The sequence below is a fragment of the Ranitomeya imitator genome, chromosome 8 (genome assembly GCF_032444005.1).
Source record: "Ranitomeya imitator isolate aRanImi1 chromosome 8, aRanImi1.pri, whole genome shotgun sequence".
NCBI classification, from domain to species: domain Eukaryota; kingdom Metazoa; phylum Chordata; class Amphibia; order Anura; family Dendrobatidae; genus Ranitomeya; species Ranitomeya imitator.
The window spans coordinates 120791068-120811136 of NC_091289.1; the positions used below are offsets into that span (position 1 = coordinate 120791068).

Below are 20069 nucleotides of genomic sequence, written 5' to 3' on the forward strand. Positions count from 1 at the left end.
TGGTGAAATGTGTGCTGAGTGTGGTATATGTGTTCAAGAACGTGGTAGTGTGTGGGGCATTTTGTGTGTGTGTTCATATCCCCGTGTGTGGTGAGTATCCCATGTCGGGGCCCCACCTTAGCAACTGTACGGTATATACTCTTTGGCGCCATCGCTCTCACGCTTTAAGTCCCCCTTGTTCACATCTGGTAGCTGTCAATTTGCCTCCAACACTTTTCCTTTCACTTTTTCCCCATTATGTATATAGGGGTAAAATTGTTTGGTGAATTAGAACACGCGGGGTTAAAATTTTGCCTCACAATATAGCTTATGACGCTCTCGGAGTCCAGACATGTGACTGTGCAAAATTTTGTGGCTGTAGCTGCGATGGAGCAGATGCCAATCCCGGACATACACACATACATACACACACACATTCAGCTTTATATATATATAATATATATAGCCGGGGTCAGGATCCTATGAGTCCAATGTTTGTATGTTCTCATGTCAGTATATATACCTTGGATTTACTGATAAGACTGGTCAGTAATGTGCACTGATAGGTGTGACCCCATCTGCAGGACCCCACAGATGAGGATATGTGTAGGTAAGGCTACTTTCACACTAGCTGCGTACGACGCAATGCGTCGTGGTGACGTACCGACGCATGCTGTGCAAGTGCAGCACAACGGGGGCAGCGGATGCAGTTTTACAACGTATCAGCTGCCCCATTGTGAGCTCCGGGGAGGAGGGGGTGGAGTTCCGGCCGCGCATGCGCGGTCAGAAATGGCTGACACAACGCACCAAAAAACGTTACATGCAACGTTTTTTGGTACCGACGGTCCGCCACAGCACGACGGTTGCGACGTGTGGCAATGCGTCGCAATGCGTCGCTAATACAAGCCTATGGAGAAAAAACGCATCCTGCAGACAACTTTGCAGGATGCGTTTTTTCGGCAAAACGACACATTGTGACGTGCGTCGTACGACGCTAGTGTGAAAGGAGCCTAAAAGAGACATACAGTATATCCTCATCTGTAGGGTTCTGCAGCCGGGGTCACATCTATCAGTGCACATTACTGACCAGTCTTGTTTCTCTATCTGAGGAACCATTAGATTTAGATCAGCTGCTCTGAAGTTTTTTTTACACATGGGGTGATGCTCGGGTGATTTGCACTGACAGTGACCCGATCTGTTTAAGGCTATGTGCACACGTTGCGGATTGTCTGCGGATCCGCAGCATTTTTTGCAGTGCAGAAACGCTGCAGATCCGCAATTGATTTACAGTACAATGTAAATCAATGAGAAAAAAAAAATGCTGTGCACACTTTGCGGAAAATCCGCTGCGGAATAAAAGAAGTAGCATGTCACTTCTTTTTTGTGAATCTGCAGCGTTTTTGTACCCATTCCATTATAGAAAACCACAGGGGTAAAAAAACGCAGCAAATCTGCAAGAAAACCGCAGCAAAAACGCAACAAATCGGTAGGTGTTTTCTGCTAGGAGAGGCAGAATCTGCACAAGAAATTCCTAAGCCTTATCCGCAATGTGTGCACATAGCCTAAAAGTTCAAGCTGCCGCCATAAATCTACTGTGCCTCAGAGACTGCAGATACAGCACAAGAATCCAGCCGGGGCTTATCTGGAGAGGAGCAGCGTCCTGCCACCTCCTCCCTGCACACTGCAGACACCTCCGGCCAGTACAGGCAGAAGTGTGAGCTGTTACTTACAGCACTGTGTCCCCTGTCCTGCTCCTCTCTGGAGGGAAGACCCAGTGCCATGGTCCTGACTTCTCTGCAGCAGACACGCTCACTGAGCGGTGCGCGTGCAATGTGGGTGTGTGTGTTGTATACAGGTACAGTGTCGGCACGAAGGGGGTCCATATGTTTCACTGCCTCACTATGGCCACTGCCTGAGGTAGTGCAGGGAGATCGTATCTCCCTGCACTACAACGGAGCTTAATTATATACACCGATATAGTTAAGTGTAGTGCAGCTCCGGGTGGGCCCCTGTGAGCGGTGGGCCCGGGGCGGCCGCACCCTCTGCCCCCTGGTAGCTATGCTACTGAGTGGGTGGCTACAGGGCGGGTTATGATGCCAGAGCAATGTATTGGAAGTGTAGTTTCTGCTATTCTGACAAGTCCAGGAAGCGAAAGCGAGTGCAAACAAAATTCAAAAAAGCAGTATTTATTTAGGTTACTTTTAATATATAACAGAGATTTAGAGCAAGCTGGAGTTTGTCGGTCCTGGATAACCCATTTAATGTAAAAGAGTCTTATTTTACATAAAACCTACCATTTGCCTTGAATAAAAAGATTTATTGAGTTTTTTTCTTATACATTTTAAGATTGAAACGTTTTGAAAATGATTATCCAAAAGTATCTCCTGATTTCACAATAGTTTAATCATCTGCTTCATAGCAACAGGAAAGCTAAGATTCCAGGAGAGTCAATTTTCTTGGCTTCAAAATTACAAACTATAACCTGTCACAAAAACAAAAAACGTTTGTTAGTATTTTATTGTGAGGAGCACAAATAATGTTACAATTCCCATTCATATAAATTTAATTTCATATAAACAATTTCTTTGTCACACAAATATTTTTATCCTATGAGAAGCCTTGGGCCTAATTCAAACATCACTATTTTCCACGTATGACAAAAAGGACCAATTATTCTGAGCAGAGTTTGAGCAGCGTGTGGTCCGAGTAGTCATTAGTGGAGAGGAGAATACGTTTTTTCACCTTCTTACTAAAGCTATACGTTGCGGATTCGTGTGCAGATTTTTCCGCACCGTTTTTGAAAAAAAAAAAAATTAATACAATACTGACCGTCGTCTCTCCTCACCTGAGCGTGACCGCTGCATAGTTCAAACAACACATCCAAGCTCTTTCCACCTCCTGTCGCCTTCAGCTCAAAAATATCTCTTTTCTGTGGCCTCCCTGCTAACACCCTTGCACCTTTCCAGTCCATCCTTAACTCTGCTGCCCGACTAATCCATCTCTCTCCTCGCTACTCCTCCGCTTCCCCCCTCTGCAAATCTCTTCACTGGCTCCCATTCCCTCAGCGTATATCCAGTTCAAATTGCTAATACTGACCTACAAAGCCATCCACAACCTGTCTCCTCCATATATCTCTGAACTAATCTCTCGATATCTTCCCTCACGTGATCTCCGGTCCTCCCAAGACCTCCTTCTCTCCTCCACACTTATTCGCTCCTCATCCAATCGCCTCCAAGACTTCTCCCGAATAGCCCCCACCCTCTGGAACTCTCTGCCCCAACACGTCCGACTATCAACCACAGTCGGATCCTTCAGACGGAACCTGAAAACTCATCTCTTCAGGAAAGCCTACAGCCTGCACTGACACCGCTGCTGCCTCATCACTATCGAAGCTACCGCCTCACCAACACCGGAGCTACCGCCTCACCAACACCGGAGCTCCTGCAACCCTCAACCTACTGTCTCCTTCCCCATAATCCTGTAGAATGTAAGCCCGCAAGGGCAGGGTCCTCGCCCCTCTGTATCAGTCGGTCATTGTTAGTTTGTTTACTGTATGTGATATTTGTAACTTGTATGTAACCCCTTCTCATGTACAGCACCATGGAATCAATGGTGCTATATAAATAATAATAATAATAATAATACATCACGCTGTCACTCTCAGGTCAGGAGAAGTGTCAGGCCACAGTGTGCACTGCGATGCAATCATCGCATGAGAAATATTGCCGTCTGTCTGCACCCGTAGGGTGAAAAAAAGTTTTGGATTCGTTACCTGAAATGTTCCCTGGAGGGCTTTCTCCTGATGGATTAACAGCAATGACTTGAAATGCGCTAGAAGTCAATGGGACCTGACAGGAAAGTCCTGGTGTTGTGCAAATGATGTTGCTGTCTTCCGTCGTTACCACTCTGTACTCATCAGCATATGGAGTCTCTTCCCATGAAATCAACAGTTTTCCATCCATTAGTTCCATTGGTTTCACCTGGGGCCTACAAGGAGCTATAGAAAGAAATCAGCACAAGCTCACTACAAGTAATGGATCATCCATTCACCTGCGCCAGAAATTCCATCTACAGCGTAGGATATTTAGGCTGTGTTCCCATGATGAGTTTTTGGTGTGTTTTAGATGCTGAGTATTTTCTCTGCCCAAAAAAGCAGCATCTTACAGCTCCAAGCAAAGCGGATGGGATTTATAGAAATCTCATGCCCACTGTGCTTCTTTGTTACTCGGCATAAACTGACCTGAGGTGTGTGATTCCCATACAATTGCGTTAGATGCAGAAAATCTGCAGGTAAAAAATGCATGTAATCTGCACATGACTGTATCAATAAAGTTTTCTCAAAGCTAAATACCAGGAAGTATCAAAGACAAAGCAGCTTTATTTAACACATGACATACAAAAAAAGAGACGAAAATGCATATCATCAAAAATACAATGAAAAAGCACAAGTAACTTAATTTAGGTATTATGTGCAGAAATGCAGCAGAAAATCTGCATAATCAAAAACTCACCAAATACTCATTGTGGAAACAAAGTCTTAGAGGGAGTTTGTGAGCACAAAATGAATGACCAGGACAAATGTGCACTGAGTGCACAGTCTGAAGAAACAGTCCCACCTACACGATGCTGAAGTTGGTTTCTTATTCGTTCAGTTTTTTATTCGGGCTGAAGTTGGTTTCTTATTCAGCAGTTTCTTATTCGGCTATTTTTTATTTTCTGTTTTTTTCAGGTTTTGGTATAAAAATAAACCATTCTGAGTATATAATAATATGCGGTCATGTGTCCTTTTGTGAATACACTTAAAAACAGATACAAAATTTAGAAGGCTGGCACAAAAATGGGCATCAAAGTGGGCACTGAGGTATGGTATTGAAGGGGTTAAATGCCTTTGTGCCACTGATTTAACACCTGATTTACATATTTACTAATGCCCCACATGAAATGCATGTCACTCCAGCCTGGCACAAATGGGTTCTGGGCATCAAAACTGGCATCAAAGTGGGCAGAGAACCAATTTTCACATATGCGAATAAGTAACAGCTATTTTTAAGGGGTTAAATGCCTTTGTGCCACTGATATAACACCTGATTTACATACCTACTGATGCCCCACATGAAATCCATGTCACTCCAGCCTGGCACAAATGGGTTCTGGGCATCTAAACTGGCATCAAAGCGGACAAATCACCCATTTTCACAGATTTGAATAAGTAACAGCTATTTTTAAGGAGTTAAATGCCTTTGTGCCACTGATATAACACCTGATTTACATACCTACTGATGCCCCACATTAAATCCATGTCACTCCAGCCTGGCACAAATGGGTTCTGGGCATCAAAACTGGCATCAAAGTGGGCAGAGAACCAATTTTCACACATGCGAATAAGTAACAGCTATTTTGAGGGGGTTAGATGCCTTTGTGCCACTGATATAACACCTGATTTACATACCTACTGATGCCCCACATGAAATCCATGTCACTCCAGCCTGGCACAAATGGGTTCTGGGCATCAGAACTGGCATCAAAGTGGGCAAATCACCCATTTTCACAGATTTGAATAAGTAACAGCTATTTTTAAGGGGTTAAATCCTTTGTGCCACTGATATAACACCTGATTTACATACCTACTGATGCCCCACATGAAATCCATGTCACTCCAGCCTGGCACAAATGGGTTCTGGGCATCAGAACTGGCATCAAAGTGGGCAAATTGCACATTTTCACAGATTTGAATAAGTAACAGCTATTTTTAAGGGGTTAATGCCTTTGTGCCACTGATCTAACACCTGATTTACATACCTACTGATGCCCCACATGAAATCCATGTCACTCCAGCCTGGCACAAATGGGTTCTGGGCATCAGAACTGGCATCAAAGTGGGCAAATCGTACATTTTCACAGATTTGAATAAGTAACAGCAATTTTTAAGGGGTTAAATGCCTTTGTGCCACTAATCTAACACCTGATTTACATACCTAGTGATGCCCCACATCAAAGTCAAATCACTTCAGCCTGGCACAAATGGGTTCTGGGCATCAAAACTGGCATCAAAGTACTCAAATCACCAATTTTCATAGATTTGAATAAGTAACAGCTATTTTTGAGGGGTTAAATGCCTTTGTGCCACTGATATAACACCTGATTTACATACCTATTGATGCCCCACATGAAATCCATGTCACTCGAGCCTGGCACAAATGGGTTCTGGGCATCAGAACTGGCATCAAAGTGGGCAAATCGCACATTTTCACAGATTTGAATAAGTAACTGATGTTTTTAAGGGGTTAAATGCTTTTGGGCCACTGATAAGACACATAAAATACACAGATATTGATGTCCTGCATCAAACCCAGGTCCTTTCAGCCTGGCAGAAATGGGTTCTGGGCACCAGAACTGGCATCAAAGTGGGCAAACAGCCCATTTTCACAGATTTGAATAAGTAACTGATGTTTTTAAGGGGTTAAATGCCTTTGGGCCACTGATATGACACTTACAATACACATAAAGTGATGCCCTGCATCAAACCCAGGTCCAATCAGCCTGGCCCAAATGGGTTCTGGGCACCAGACCTGGCATCAAAGTGGGCAAACAGCCCATTTTCACAGATTTGAATAAGTAACTGATGTTTTTAAGGGGTTAAATGCCTTTGGGCCACTGATACGACACTTAAAATACATAGACAGTGATGCCCTGCATCAAACCCAGGTCCCTTCAGCCTGGCCTAAATGGGTTCTGGGCACCAGAACTGACATCAAAGTGGGCAAACAGCCCATTTCCACAGATTTGAATAAGTAACTGATGTTTTTAAGGGGTTAAATGCCTTTGGGCCACTGATACAACACGTAAAATTCACAGACAGTGATACCCTGCATCAAACCCAGGTCCCTTCAGCCTGGCCCAAATGGGTTCTGGGCACCAGAACTGGCATCAAAGTGGGCAAACAGCCCATTGTCACAGATTTGAATAAGTAACTGATGTTTTTATGGAGTTAAATGCCTTTGGGCCACTGATATGACACTTACAATACACAGAAAGTGATGCCCTGCATCAAACCCAGATCCCTTTAGCCTGGCCCAAATGGGTTCTGGGCACCAGAACTGGCATCAAAGTGGGCAAACAGCCAATTTTCACAGATTTGAATAAGTAACTGATGTTTTTAAGGGGTTAAATGCCTTTGAGCCACTGATACCACATTGCATATGTCAGGAAACAGGAAGAAGTCCTGATTACTTCAATTACACATACAGCGCTCTGAGCTGCAATTTCCTCTGCCTGCCCACACAAGGCTGGAATTCTAAGCCACTCTTTCTCCCTCCCCCCGCTATACAGCCGTAATGTACGACGAGCCTGCCAGCGTCATTGAAGAATTTATATGGCCCTGTGCTGCTGTCACGATGATACCAAAAAATGTCTTATTGTGAGTGTAGTTTCAGAAGGACATGGCTAACTACACACACACACTCACAATGCAGCTGCGACCCCTTTCTCTTCCCCCCACCCCTCAGCTTCACTCCTACCCGAAACAAAGCCTATGATAGAGACTGGGCAACCTGATACTAATGGTGGGCAGGGTGTGGCTTTAAACTGCAGGTGACCAATCCGGCAAAGCCACCCGTTGTCCCTCCCCTCTCACTCAGGAATGCCTTTGTCTGAGACCTTGGAATAAGGTAAAGAACTGTCCGATCAGTGCATATCATTAACCAGCCCTTTAGTGATGTCACAAGCTCAGAAGTATAAGTCACTATACTCTTAGACCAGCCATCAGTCTTGGTCGGGAAGCGATCTAACACAGCTTGGCAAAGCTGTTCCATGCATCTGGATGTATTTATCCTCCTAAGGCTCCTTTCACACTAGCGTCGTTTTGGAGAAAAAACGCATTCTGCAAAGTTGTCTGCAGGATGCGTTTTTTCCCCATAAACTAACATTACCGACGTATTGCCACACGTCGCAACCGTCGTGCGACGGTTGTGCCGTGTTTTGGCGGATCGCCGGCACAAAAAAACGTTCAAAGTAACTTTTTTTGTGCGTTGTGTCCGCCATTTTCGGCCGCGCATTCGTGGCCGAAGCCACGCCCCTCCTCGCCGCAACTCACAATGGGGCAGCGGATGCGTGGAAAAAATGCATCCGCTGCCCCCGTTGTGCGGCGCTTCCACAGCATGCGTCGGTACCTGGGCCCGATGCTCTGCGACAGGCCGAGCCCGACGCTAATGTGAAAGTAGCCTAAGCCACAGGCCAGCCAAGATGATACCATGACATAACCTGTAAGTTCTCTTTTCAACGTTAATCCTTTTTTATTTTGTAATCTGTAATGTACCGTATTTTCCGGTGTATAAGACATAGTAACATAGTAACATAGTTAGTAAGGCCAAAAAAAGACATTTGTCCATCCAGTTCAGCCTATATTCCATCATAATAAATCCCCAGATCTACATCCTTTTACAGAACCTAATAATTGTATGATACAATATTGTTCTGCTCCAGGAAGACATCCAGGCCTCTCTTGAACCCCTCGACTGAGTTCGCCATCACCACCTCCTCAGGCAAGCAATTCCAGATTCTCACTGCCCTAACAGTAAAGAATCCTCTTCTATGTTGGTGGAAAAACCTTCTCTCCTCCAGACGCAAAGAATGCCCCCTTGTGCCCGTCACCTTCCTTGGTATAAACAGATCCTCAGCGAGATATTTGTATTGTCCCCTTATATACTTATACATGGTTATTAGATCGCCCCTCAGTCGTCTTTTTTCTAGACCAAATAATCCTAATTTCGCTAATCTATCTGGGTATTGTAGTTCTCCCATCCCCTTTATTAATTTTGTTGCCCTCCTTTGTACTCTCTCTAGTTCCATTATATCCTTCCTGAGCACCGGTGCCCAAAACTGGACACAGTACTCCATGTGCGATCTAACTAGGGATTTGTACAGAGGCAGTATAATGCTCTCATCATGTGTATCCAGACCTCTTTTAATGCACCCCATGATCCTGTTTGCCTTGGCAGCTGCTGCCTGGCACTGGCTGCTCCAGGTAAGTTTATCATTAACTAGGATCCCCAAGTCCTTCTCCCTGTCAGATTTACCCAGTGGTTTCCCGTTCAGTGTGTAATGGTGATATTGATTCCCTCTTCCCATGTGTATAACCTTACATTTATCATTGTTAAACCTCATCTGCCACCTTTCAGCCCAAGTTTCCAACTTATCCAGATCCATCTGTAGCAGAATACTATCTTCTCTTGTATTAACTGCTTTACATAGTTTTGTATCATCTGCAAATATCGATATTTTACTGTGTAAACCTTCTACCAGATCATTAATGAATATGTTGAAGAGAACAGGTCCCAATACTGACCCCTGCGGTACCCCACTGGTCACAGCGACCCAGTTAGAGACTATACCATTTATAACCACCCTCTGCTTTCTATCACTAAGCCAGTTACTAACCCATTTACACACATTTTCCCCCAGACCAAGCATTCTCATTTTGTGTACCAACCTCTTGTGCGGCACGGTATCAAACGCTTTGGAAAAATCGAGATATACCACGTCCAATGACTCACCGTGGTCCAGTCTATAGCTTACCTCTTCATAAAAACTGATTAGATTGGTTTGACAGGAGCGATTTCTCATAAACCCATGCTGATATGGAGTTAAACAGTTATTCTCATTGAGATAATCCAGAATAACATCCCTCAGAAACCCTTCAAATATTTTACCAACAATAGAGGTTAGACTTACTGGCCTATAATTTCCAGGTTCACTTTTAGAGCCCTTTTTGAATATTGGCACCACATTTGCTATGCGCCAGTCCTGCGGAACAGACCCTGTCGCTATAGAGTCACTAAAAATAAGAAATAATGGTTTATCTATTACATTACTTAGTTCTCTTAGTACTCGTGGGTGTATGCCATCCAGACCCGGAGATTTATCTATTTTAATCTTATTTAGCCGGTTTCGCACCTCTTCTTGGGTTAGATTGGTGACCCTTAATATAGGGTTTTCATTGTTTCTTGGGATTTCACCTAGCATTTCATTTTCCACCGTGAATACCGTGGAGAAGAAGGTGTTTAATATGTTAGCTTTTTCCTCGTCATCTACAACCATTCTTTCCTCACTATTTTTTAAGGGGCCTACATTTTCAGTTTTTATTCTTTTACTATTGATATAGTTGAAGAACAGTTTGGGATTAGTTTTACTCTCCTTAGCAATGTGCTTCTCTGTTTCCTTTTTGGCAGCTTTAATTAGTTTTTTAGATAAAGTATTTTTCTCCCTATAGTTTTTTAGAGCTTCAATGGTGCCATCCTGCTTTAGTAGTGCAAATGCTTTCTTTTTACTGTTAATTGCCTGTCTTACTTCTTTGTTTAGCCACATTGGGTTTTTCCTATTTCTAGTCCTTTTATTCCCACAAGGTATAAACCGCTTACACTGCCTATTTAGGATGTTCTTAAACATTTCCCATTTATTATCTGTATTCTCATTTCTGAGGATATTGTCCCAGTCTACCAGATTAAGGGCATCTCTAAGCTGTTCAAACTTTGCCTTCCTAAAGTTCAATGTTTTTGTGACTCCCTGACAAGTCCCCCTAGTGAAAGACAGGTGAAACTGCACAATATTGTGGTCGCTAAGACGAATTTTTAACCCCTGCAAAGCATCTCAAAAGTCGGGGGTCGTCTTATATGCCGGGTACGGCATGTGCAGGGAGCGGTCCTGTATGGTTCCCAGGATCTAAAGGAGAGTAGACTCTCCTTCAGGCCCTGGGATCCATATTCATGTAAAAAAAAAGAATAAAACAAAAAATATGGGATATACTTACCCTCTGACGGCCCGCGGCTCTCAGCGGCGCAAGAGGCTGCCTCCGTTCCTAAGGATGCATTGAACGAAGGACCTTTGATGACGTCGCGGTCGCGTGACCGGTCGGGTGACCGTGACGTCACCGAAGGTCCTTCGATCAATGCATCCTTAGGATTGGAGGCCAGCCCTTGCACCGATGAGAGCCGCGGGCCGTCGATGGGTAAGTGTATCCCATATTTTTTATTTTTAGTCTTTTTTTTTAACATGAATATGGATCCCAGGGCCTGAAGGAGAGTCTACTCTCCTTTAGATCCTGGGAACCATACAGGACCGATCCCTGCACATGCCGGACCCGGCATAGAAGACGACCCCCGACTTTTGAGATGCTTTGCAGGGGTTAAAAAGTCGTCTTATACGCCGGAAAATACGGTACATTACAGATTACAAAATAAAAAAGGATTAACGTTGAAAAGAGAACTTACAGGTTATGTCATGGTATCATCTTGGCTGGCCTGTGGCTTAGGCTACTTTCACATTAGCGTCGGGCTCGGCCCGTCGCAGAGCGTCGGGCCCAGGTACCGACGCATGCTGTGGAAGCGCCGCACAACGGGGGCAGCGGATGCATTTTTTCCACGCATCCGCTGCCCCATTGTGAGTTGCGGCGAGGAGGGGCGTGGCTTCGGCCACGAATGCGCGGCCGAAAATGGCGGACACAACGCACAAAAAAAGTTACTTTGAACGTTTTTTTGTGCCGGCGATCCGCCACAACACGGCACAACCGTCGCACGACGGTTGCGACGTGTGGCAATACGTCGGTAATGTTAGTTTATGGGGAAAAAACGCATCCTGCAGACAACTTTGCAGAATGCGTTTTTTCTCCAAAACGACGCTAGTGTGAAAGGAGCCTTAGGAGGATAAATACATCCAGATGCATGGAACAGCTTTGCCAAGCTGTGGTAGATCGCTTCCCGACCAAGACTGATGGCTGGTCTAAGAGTATAGTGACTTATACTTCTGAGCTTGTGACATCACTAAAGGGCTGGTTAATGATATGCACTGATCGGACAGTTCTTTACCTTATTCCAAGGTCTCAGACAAAGGCATTCCTGAGTGAGAGGGGAGGGACAACGGGTGGCTTTGCCGGATTGGTCACCTGCAGTTTAAAGCCACACCCTGCCCACCATTAGTATCAGGTTGCCCAGTCTCTATCATAGGCTTTGTTTCGGGTAGGAGTGAAGCTGAGGGGTGGGGGGAAGAGAAAGGGGTCGCAGCTGCATTGTGAGTGTGTGTGTGTAGTTAGCCATGTCCTTCTGAAACTACACTCACAATAAGACATTTTTTGGCATCATCGTGACAGCAGCACAGGGCCATATAAATTCTTCAATGATGCTGGCAGGCTCGTCGTACATTACGGCTGTATAGCGGGGGAGGGAGAAAGAGTGGCTTAGAATTCCAGCCTTGTGTGGGCAGGCAGAGGAAATTGCAGCTCAGAGCGCTGTATGTGTAATTGAAGTAATCAGGACTTCTTCCTGTTTCCTGACATATGCACTGTGGTATCAGTGGCTCAAAGGCATTTAACCCCCTTAAAAATATCAGTTACTTATTCAAATTTGTGAAAATGGGCTGTTTGCCCACTTTGATGCCAGTTCTGGTGCCCAGAACCCATTTGGGCCAGGCTAAAGGGATCTGGGTTTGATGCAGGGCATCACTTTCTGTGTATTGTAAGTGTCATATCAGTGGCCCAAAGGCATTTAACCCCATAAAAACATCAGTTACTTATTCAAATCTGTGAAAATTGGCTGTTTGCCCACTTTGATGCCAGTTCTGGTGCCCAGAACCCATTTGGGCCAGGCTGAAGGGACCTGGGTTTGATGCAGGGTATCACTGTCTGTGAATTTTACGTGTTGTATCAGTGGCCCAAAGGCATTTAACCCCTTAAAAACATCAGTTACTTATTCAAATCTGTGGAAATGGGCTGTTTGCCCACTTTGATGCCAGTTCTGGTGCCCAGAACCCATTTGGGCCAGGCTGAAGGGACCTGGGTTTGATGCAGGGCAACACTGTCTATGTATTTTAAGTGTCGTATCAGTGGCCCAAAGGCATTTAACCCCTTAAAAACATCAGTTACTTATTCAAATCTGTGAAAATGGGCTGTTTGCCCACTTTGATGCCAGGTCTGGTGCCCAGAACCCATTTGGGCCAGGCTGATTGGACCTGGGTTTGATGCAGGGCATCGCTTTATGTGTATTGTAAGTGTCATATCAGTGGCCCAAAGGCATTTAACCCCTTAAAAACATCAGTTACTTATTCAAATCTGTGAAAATGGGCTGTTTGCCCACTTTGATGCCAGTTCTGGTGCCCAGACCCCATTTCTGCCAGGCTGAAAGGACCTGGGTTTGATGCAGGACATCAATATCTGTGTATTTTATGTGTCTTATCAGTGGCCCAAAAGCATTTAACCCCTTAAAAACATCAGTTACTTATTCAAATCTGTGAAAATGTGCGATTTGCCCACTTTGATGCCAGTTCTGATGGCCAGAACCCATTTGTGCCAGGCTCGAGTGACATGGATTTCATTTGGGGCATCAATAGGTATGTAAATCAGGTGTTATATCAGTGGCACAAAGGCATTTAACCCCTTAAAAATAGCTGTTACTTATTCAAATCTATGAAAATGGGTGATTTGAGTACTTTGATGCCAGTTTTCATGCCCAAACCCCATTTGTGCCAGGCTGGATTGACATGCATTTAATGAGGGGCATCAGTAGGTATGTAAATCAGGTGTTAAATCAGTGGCACAAAGGCATTTAACCCCTTAAAAATAGCTGTTACTTATTCAAATCTGTGAAAATGGGCGATTTGCCCCCTTTGATGCCAGTTTTGATGCCCAGAACCCATTTGTGCCAGGTTGGAGTGACATGGATTTCATGTGGGGCATCAGTAGGTATGTAAATCAGGTGTTATATCAGTGGCACAAAGGCATTTAACCCCTTAAAAATTGCTGTTACTTATTCAAATCTGTGAAAATGTACGATTTGCCCACTTTGATGCCAGTTCTGATGGCCAGAACCCATTTGTGCCAGGCTCGAGTGACATGGATTTCATTTGGGGCATCAATAGGTATGTAAATCAGGTGTTATATCAGTGGCACAAAGGCATTTAACCCCTTAAAAATAGCTGTTACTTATTCAAATCTATGAAAATGGGTGATTTGAGTACTTTGATGCCAGTTTTCATGCCCAAACCCCATTTGTGCCAGGCTGGATTGACATGCATTTAATGAGGGGCATCAGTAGGTATGTAAATCAGGTGTTAGATCAGTGGCACAAAGGCATTTAACCCCTTAAAAATAGCTGTTACTTATTCAAATCTGTGAAAATGGGCGATTTGCCCCCTTTGATGCCAGTTTTGATGCCCAGAACCCATTTGTGCCAGGTTGGAGTGACATGGATTTCATGTGGGGCATCAGTAGGTATGTAAATCAGGTGTTATATCAGTGGCACAAAGGCATTTAACCCCTTAAAAATTGCTGTTACTTATTCAAATCTGTGAAAATGTACGATTTGCCCACTTTGATGCCAGTTCTGATGCCCAGAACCCATTTGTGCCAGGCTGGAGTGACATGGATTTCATGTGGGGCATCAGTAGGTATGTAAATCAGGTGTTAGATCAGTGGCACAAAGGCATTTAACCCCTTAAAAATAGCTGTTACTTATTCAAATCTGTGAAAATGTGCAATTTGCCCACTTTGATGCCAGTTCTGATGCCCAGAACCCATTTGTGCCAGGCTGGAGTGACATGGATTTCATGTGGGGCATCAGTAGGTATGTAAATCAGGTGTTATATCAGTGGCACAAAGGCATTTAACCCCTTAAAAATAGCTGTTACTTATTCAAATCTGTGAAAATGGGCGATTTGCCCCCTTTGATGCCAGTTTTGATGCCCAGAACCCATTTGTGCCAGGCTGCAGTGACATGGATTTCATGTGGGGCATCAGTAGGTATGTAAATCAGGTGTTATATCAGTGGCACAAAGGCATTTAACCCCTCAAAAATAGCTGTTACTTATTCAAATCTATGAAAATTGGTGATTTGAGTACTTTGATGCCAGTTTTGATGCCCAGAACCCATTTGTGCCAGGCTGAAGTGATTTGACTTTGATGTGGGGCATCACTAGATATGTAAATCAGGTGTTATATCAGTGGCACAAAGGCATTTAACCCCTCAAAAATAGCTGTTACTTATTCAAATCTGTGAAAATGGGCGATTTGACCATTTTGGTGCCAGTTCTGATGCCCAGAACCCAGTTGTGCCAGGCTGGAGTGACATGGACTTCTTGTGGGGCATCAGTAGGTATGTAAATCAGGTGTTAGATCAGTGGCACAAAGGCATTTAACCCCTTAAAAGTTGCTGTTACTTATTCAAATCTGTGAAAATCTACGATTTGCCCACTTTGATGCCAGTTCTGATGCCCAGAACCCATTTGTGCCAGGCTGCAGTGACATGGATTTCATGTGGGGCATCAGTAGGTATGTAAATCAGGTGTTAGATCAGTGGCACAAAGGCATTTAACCCCTTAAAAATAGCTGTTACTTATTCAAATCTGTGAAAATGTACGATTTGCCCACTTTGATGCCAGTTCTGATGCCCAGAACCCATTTGTGCCAGGCTGCAGTGACATGGATTTCATGTGGGGCATCAGTAGGTATGTAAATCAGGTGTTAGATCAGTGGCACAAAGGCATTTAACCCCTCAAAAATAGCTGTTACTTATTCAAATCTGTGAAAATGGGCGATTTGACCATTTTGATGCCAGTTCTGATGCCCAGAACCCATTTGTGCCAGGCTGGAGTGACATGGATTTCTTGTGGGGCATCAGTAGGTATGTAAATCAGGTGTTATATCAGTGGCACAAAGGCATCTAACCCCTTAAAAGTTGCTGTTACTTATTCAAATCTGTGAAAATGTACGATTTGCCCACTTTGATGCCAGTTCTGATGCCCAGAACCCATTTGTGCCAGGCTGGAGTAACATGGATTTCTTGTGGGGCATCAGTAGGTATGTAAATCAGGTGTTAGATCAGTGGCACAAAGGCATTTAACCCCTTAAAAGTTGCTGTTACTTATTCAAATCTGTGAAAATGTACGATTTGCCCACTTTGATGCCAGTTCTGATGCCCAGAACCCATTTGTGCCAGGCTGGAGTGACATGGATTTTATGTGGGACATCAGTAGGTATGTAAATCAGGTGTTATATCAGTGGCACAAAGGCATCTAACCCCCTCAAAATAGCTGTTACTTATTCAAATCTGTGAAAATGGGTGATTTGTCCGCTTTGATGCCAGTTTAGATGCCCAGAACCCATTTTTGCCAGGCTGGAGTGACATGGATTTCATGTGCGGCATCAGTAGGTATGTAAATCAGGTGTTAGATTAGTGGCACAAAGCTATTCTGACAGAATAACAAATCTGCAGGTGGTTGGGCATTTAGGAAATAGCGACCACAATATTGTGCAGTTTCACCTGTCTTTCACTAGGGGGACTTGTCAGGGAGTCACAAAAACATTGAACTTTAGGAAGGCAAAGTTTGAACAGCTTAGAGATGCCTTTAATCTGGTAGACTGGGACAATATCCTCAGAAATGAGAATACAGATAATAAATGGGAAATGTTTAAGAACATCCTAAATAGGCAGTGTAAGCGGTTTATACCTTGTGGGAATAAAAGGACTAGAAATAGGAAAAACCCAATGTGGCTAAACAAAGAAGTAAGACAGGCAATTAACAGTAAAAAGAAAGCATTTGCACTACTAAAGCAGGATGGCACCATTGAAGCTCTAAAAAACTATAGGGAGAAAAATACTTTATCTAAAAAACTAATTAAAGCTGCCAAAAAGGAAACAGAGAAGCACATTGCTAAGGAGAGTAAAACTAATCCCAAACTGTTCTTCAACTATATCAATAGTAAAAGAATAAAAACTGAAAATGTAGGCCCCTTAAAAAATAGTGAGGAAAGAATGGTTGTAGATGACGAGGAAAAAGCTAACATATTAAACACCTTCTTCTCCACGGTATTCACGGTGGAAAATGAAATGCTAGGTGAAATCCCAAGAAACAATGAAAACCCTATATTAAGGGTCACCAATCTAACCCAAGAAGAGGTGCGAAACCGGCTAAATAAGATTAAAATAGATAAATCTCCGGGTCCGGATGGCATACACCCACGAGTACTAAGAGAACTAAGTAATGTAATAGATAAACCATTATTTCTTATTTTTAGTGACTCTATAGCGACAGGGTCTGTTCCGCAGGACTGGCGCATAGCAAATGTGGTGCCAATATTCAAAAAGGGCTCTAAAAGTGACCCTGGAAATTATAGGCCAGTAAGTCTAACCTCTATTGTTGGTAAAATATTTGAAGGGTTTCTGAGGGATGTTATTCTGGATTATCTCAATGAGAATAACTGTTTAACTCCATATCAGCATGGGTTTATGAGAAATCGCTCCTGTCAAACCAATCTAATCAGTTTTTATGAAGAGGTAAGCTATAGGCTGGACCACGGTGAGTCATTGGACGTGGTATATCTCGATTTTTCCAAAGCGTTTGATACCGTGCCGCACAAGAGGTTGGTACACAAAATGAGAATGCTTGGTCTGGGGGAAAATGTGTGTAAATGGGTTAGTAACTGGCTTAGTGATAGAAAGCAGAGGGTGGTTATAAATGGTATAGTCTCTAACTGGGTCGCTGTGACCAGTGGGGTACCGCAGGGGTCAGTATTAGGACCTGTTCTCTTCAACATATTCATTAATGATCTGGTAGAAGGTTTACACAGTAAAATATCGATATTTGCAGATGATACAAAACTATGTAAAGCAGTTAATACAAGAGAAGATAGTATTCTGCTACAGATGGATCTGGATAAGTTGGAAACTTGGGCTGAAAGGTGGCAGATGAGGTTTAACAATGATAAATGTAAGGTTATACACATGGGAAGAGGGAATCAATATCACCATTACACACTGAACGGGAAACCACTGGGTAAATCTGACAGGGAGAAGGACTTGGGGATCCTAGTTAATGATAAACTTACCTGGAGCAGCCAGTGCCAGGCAGCAGCTGCCAAGGCAAACAGGATCATGGGGTGCATTAAAAGAGGTCTGGATACACATGATGAGAGCATTATACTGCCTCTGTACAAATCCCTAGTTAGACCGCACATGGAGTACTGTGTCCAGTTTTGGGCACCGGTGCTCAGGAAGGATATAATGGAACTAGAGAGAGTACAAAGGAGGGCAACAAAATTAATAAAGGGGATGGGAGAACTACAATACCCAGATAGATTAGCGAAATTAGGATTATTTAGTCTAGAAAAAAGACGACTGAGGGGCGATCTAATAACCATGTATAAGTATATAAGGGGACAATACAAATATCTCGCTGAGGATCTGTTTATACCAAGGAAGGTGACGGGCACAAGGGGGCATTCTTTGCGTCTGGAGGAGAGAAGGTTTTTCCACCAACATAGAAGAGGATTCTTTACTGTTAGGGCAGTGAGAATCTGGAATTGCTTGCCTGAGGAGGTGGTGATGGCGAACTCAGTCGAGGGGTTCAAGAGAGGCCTGGATGTCTTCCTGGAGCAGAACAATATTGTATCATACAATTATTAGGTTCTGTAGAAGGACGTAGATCTGGGTATTTATTTATTAGGATGGAATATAGGCTGAACTGGATGGACAAATGTCTTTTTTCGGCCTTACTAACTATGTTACTATGTTATTTAACCCCTTAAAAATAGCTGTTACTTATTCAAATCTGTGAAAATGGGCGATTTGCCCACTTTGATGCCAGTTTTGATGCCCAGAACCCATTTGTGCCAGGCTGTATTGACATGCATTTCATGTAGGGCATCAGTAGGTATGTAAATCAGGTGTTAGATTAGTGGCACAAAGCTATTTAACCCCTTAAAAATAGCTGTTACTTATTCAAATCTGTGAAAATGTACGATTTGCCCACTTTGATGCCAGTTCTGATGCCCAGAACCCATTTGTGCCAGGCTGCAGTGACATGGATTTCATGTGAGGCATCAGTAGGTATGTAAATCAGGTGTTAGATCAGTGGCACAAAGGCATTTAACCCCTTAAAAATAGCTGTTACTTATTCAAATCTGTGAAAATGTACGATTTGCCCACTTTGATGCCAGTTCTGATGCCCAGAACCCATTTGTGCCAGGCTGCAGTGACATGGATTTCATGTGGGGCATCAGTAGGTATGTAAATCAGGTGTTAGATCAGTGGCACAAAGGCATTTAACCCCTCAAAAATAGCTGTTACTTATTCAAATCTGTGAAAATGGGCGATTTGACCATTTTGATGCCAGTTCTGATGCCCAGAACCCATTTGTGCCAGGTTGGAGTGACATGGATTTCTTGTGGGGCATCAGTAGGTATGTAAATCAGGTGTTAGATCAGTGGCACAAAGGCATTTAACCCCTTAAAAGTTGCTGTTACTTATTCAAATCTGTGAAAATGTACGATTTGCCCACTTTGATGCCAGTTCTGATGCCCAGAACCCATTTGTGCCAGGCTGCAGTGACATGGATTTCATGTGGGGCATCAGTAGGTATGTAAATCAGGTGTTAGATCAGTGGCACAAAGGCATTTAACCCCTTAAAAATAGCTGTTACTTATTCAAATCTGTGAAAATGTACGATTTGCCCACTTTGATGCCAGTTCTGATGCCCAGAACCCATTTGTGCCAGGCTGCAGTGACATGGATTTCATGTGGGGCATCAGTAGGTATGTAAATCAGGTGTTAGATCAGTGGCACAAAGGCATTTAACCCCTCAAAAATAGCTGTTACTTATTCAAATCTGTGAAAATGGGCGATTTGACCATTTTGATGCCAGTTCTGATGCCCAGAACCCATCTGTGCCAGGCTGGAGTGACATGGATTTCTTGTGGGGCATCAGTAGGTATGTAAATCAGGTGTTAGATCAGTGGCACAAAGGCATTTAACCCCTTAAAAGTTGCTGTTACTTATTCAAATCTGTGAAAATGTACGATTTGCCCACTTTGATGCCAGTTCTGATGCCCAGAACCCATTTGTGCCAGGCTGGAGTGACATGGATTTTATGTGGGGCATCAGTAGGTATGTAAATCAGGTGTTATATCTATGTAAATCAGGTGTTATATCAGTGGCACAAAGGCATCTAACCCCCTCAAAATAGCTGTTACTTATTCAAATCTGTGAAAATGGGTGATTTGTCCGCTTTGATGCCAGTTTAGATGCCCAGAACCCATTTGTGCCAGGCTGGAG

At 43.6% G+C, this 20069-nt stretch overlaps 1 protein-coding gene across 1 annotated transcript in view; it reads right to left on the reverse strand.

Moving 5' to 3' along the window:
- Nucleotides 1–2149: 2149 nt before the first annotated feature.
- LOC138647933 (uncharacterized) overlaps nucleotides 2150–20069 on the reverse strand; it is a 231689-nt gene continuing 213769 nt past the window's right edge. The window contains exons 29-30 of the mRNA XM_069737312.1: nucleotides 3752–3976; nucleotides 2150–2461 (exon numbers count right to left, since the gene is read on the reverse strand). Of these exons, the coding sequence (XP_069593413.1) occupies nucleotides 2448–2461; nucleotides 3752–3976 (239 nt within the window). The 3' untranslated portion in view covers nucleotides 2150–2447. The remainder of the gene's footprint in view (nucleotides 2462–3751; nucleotides 3977–20069) is intronic.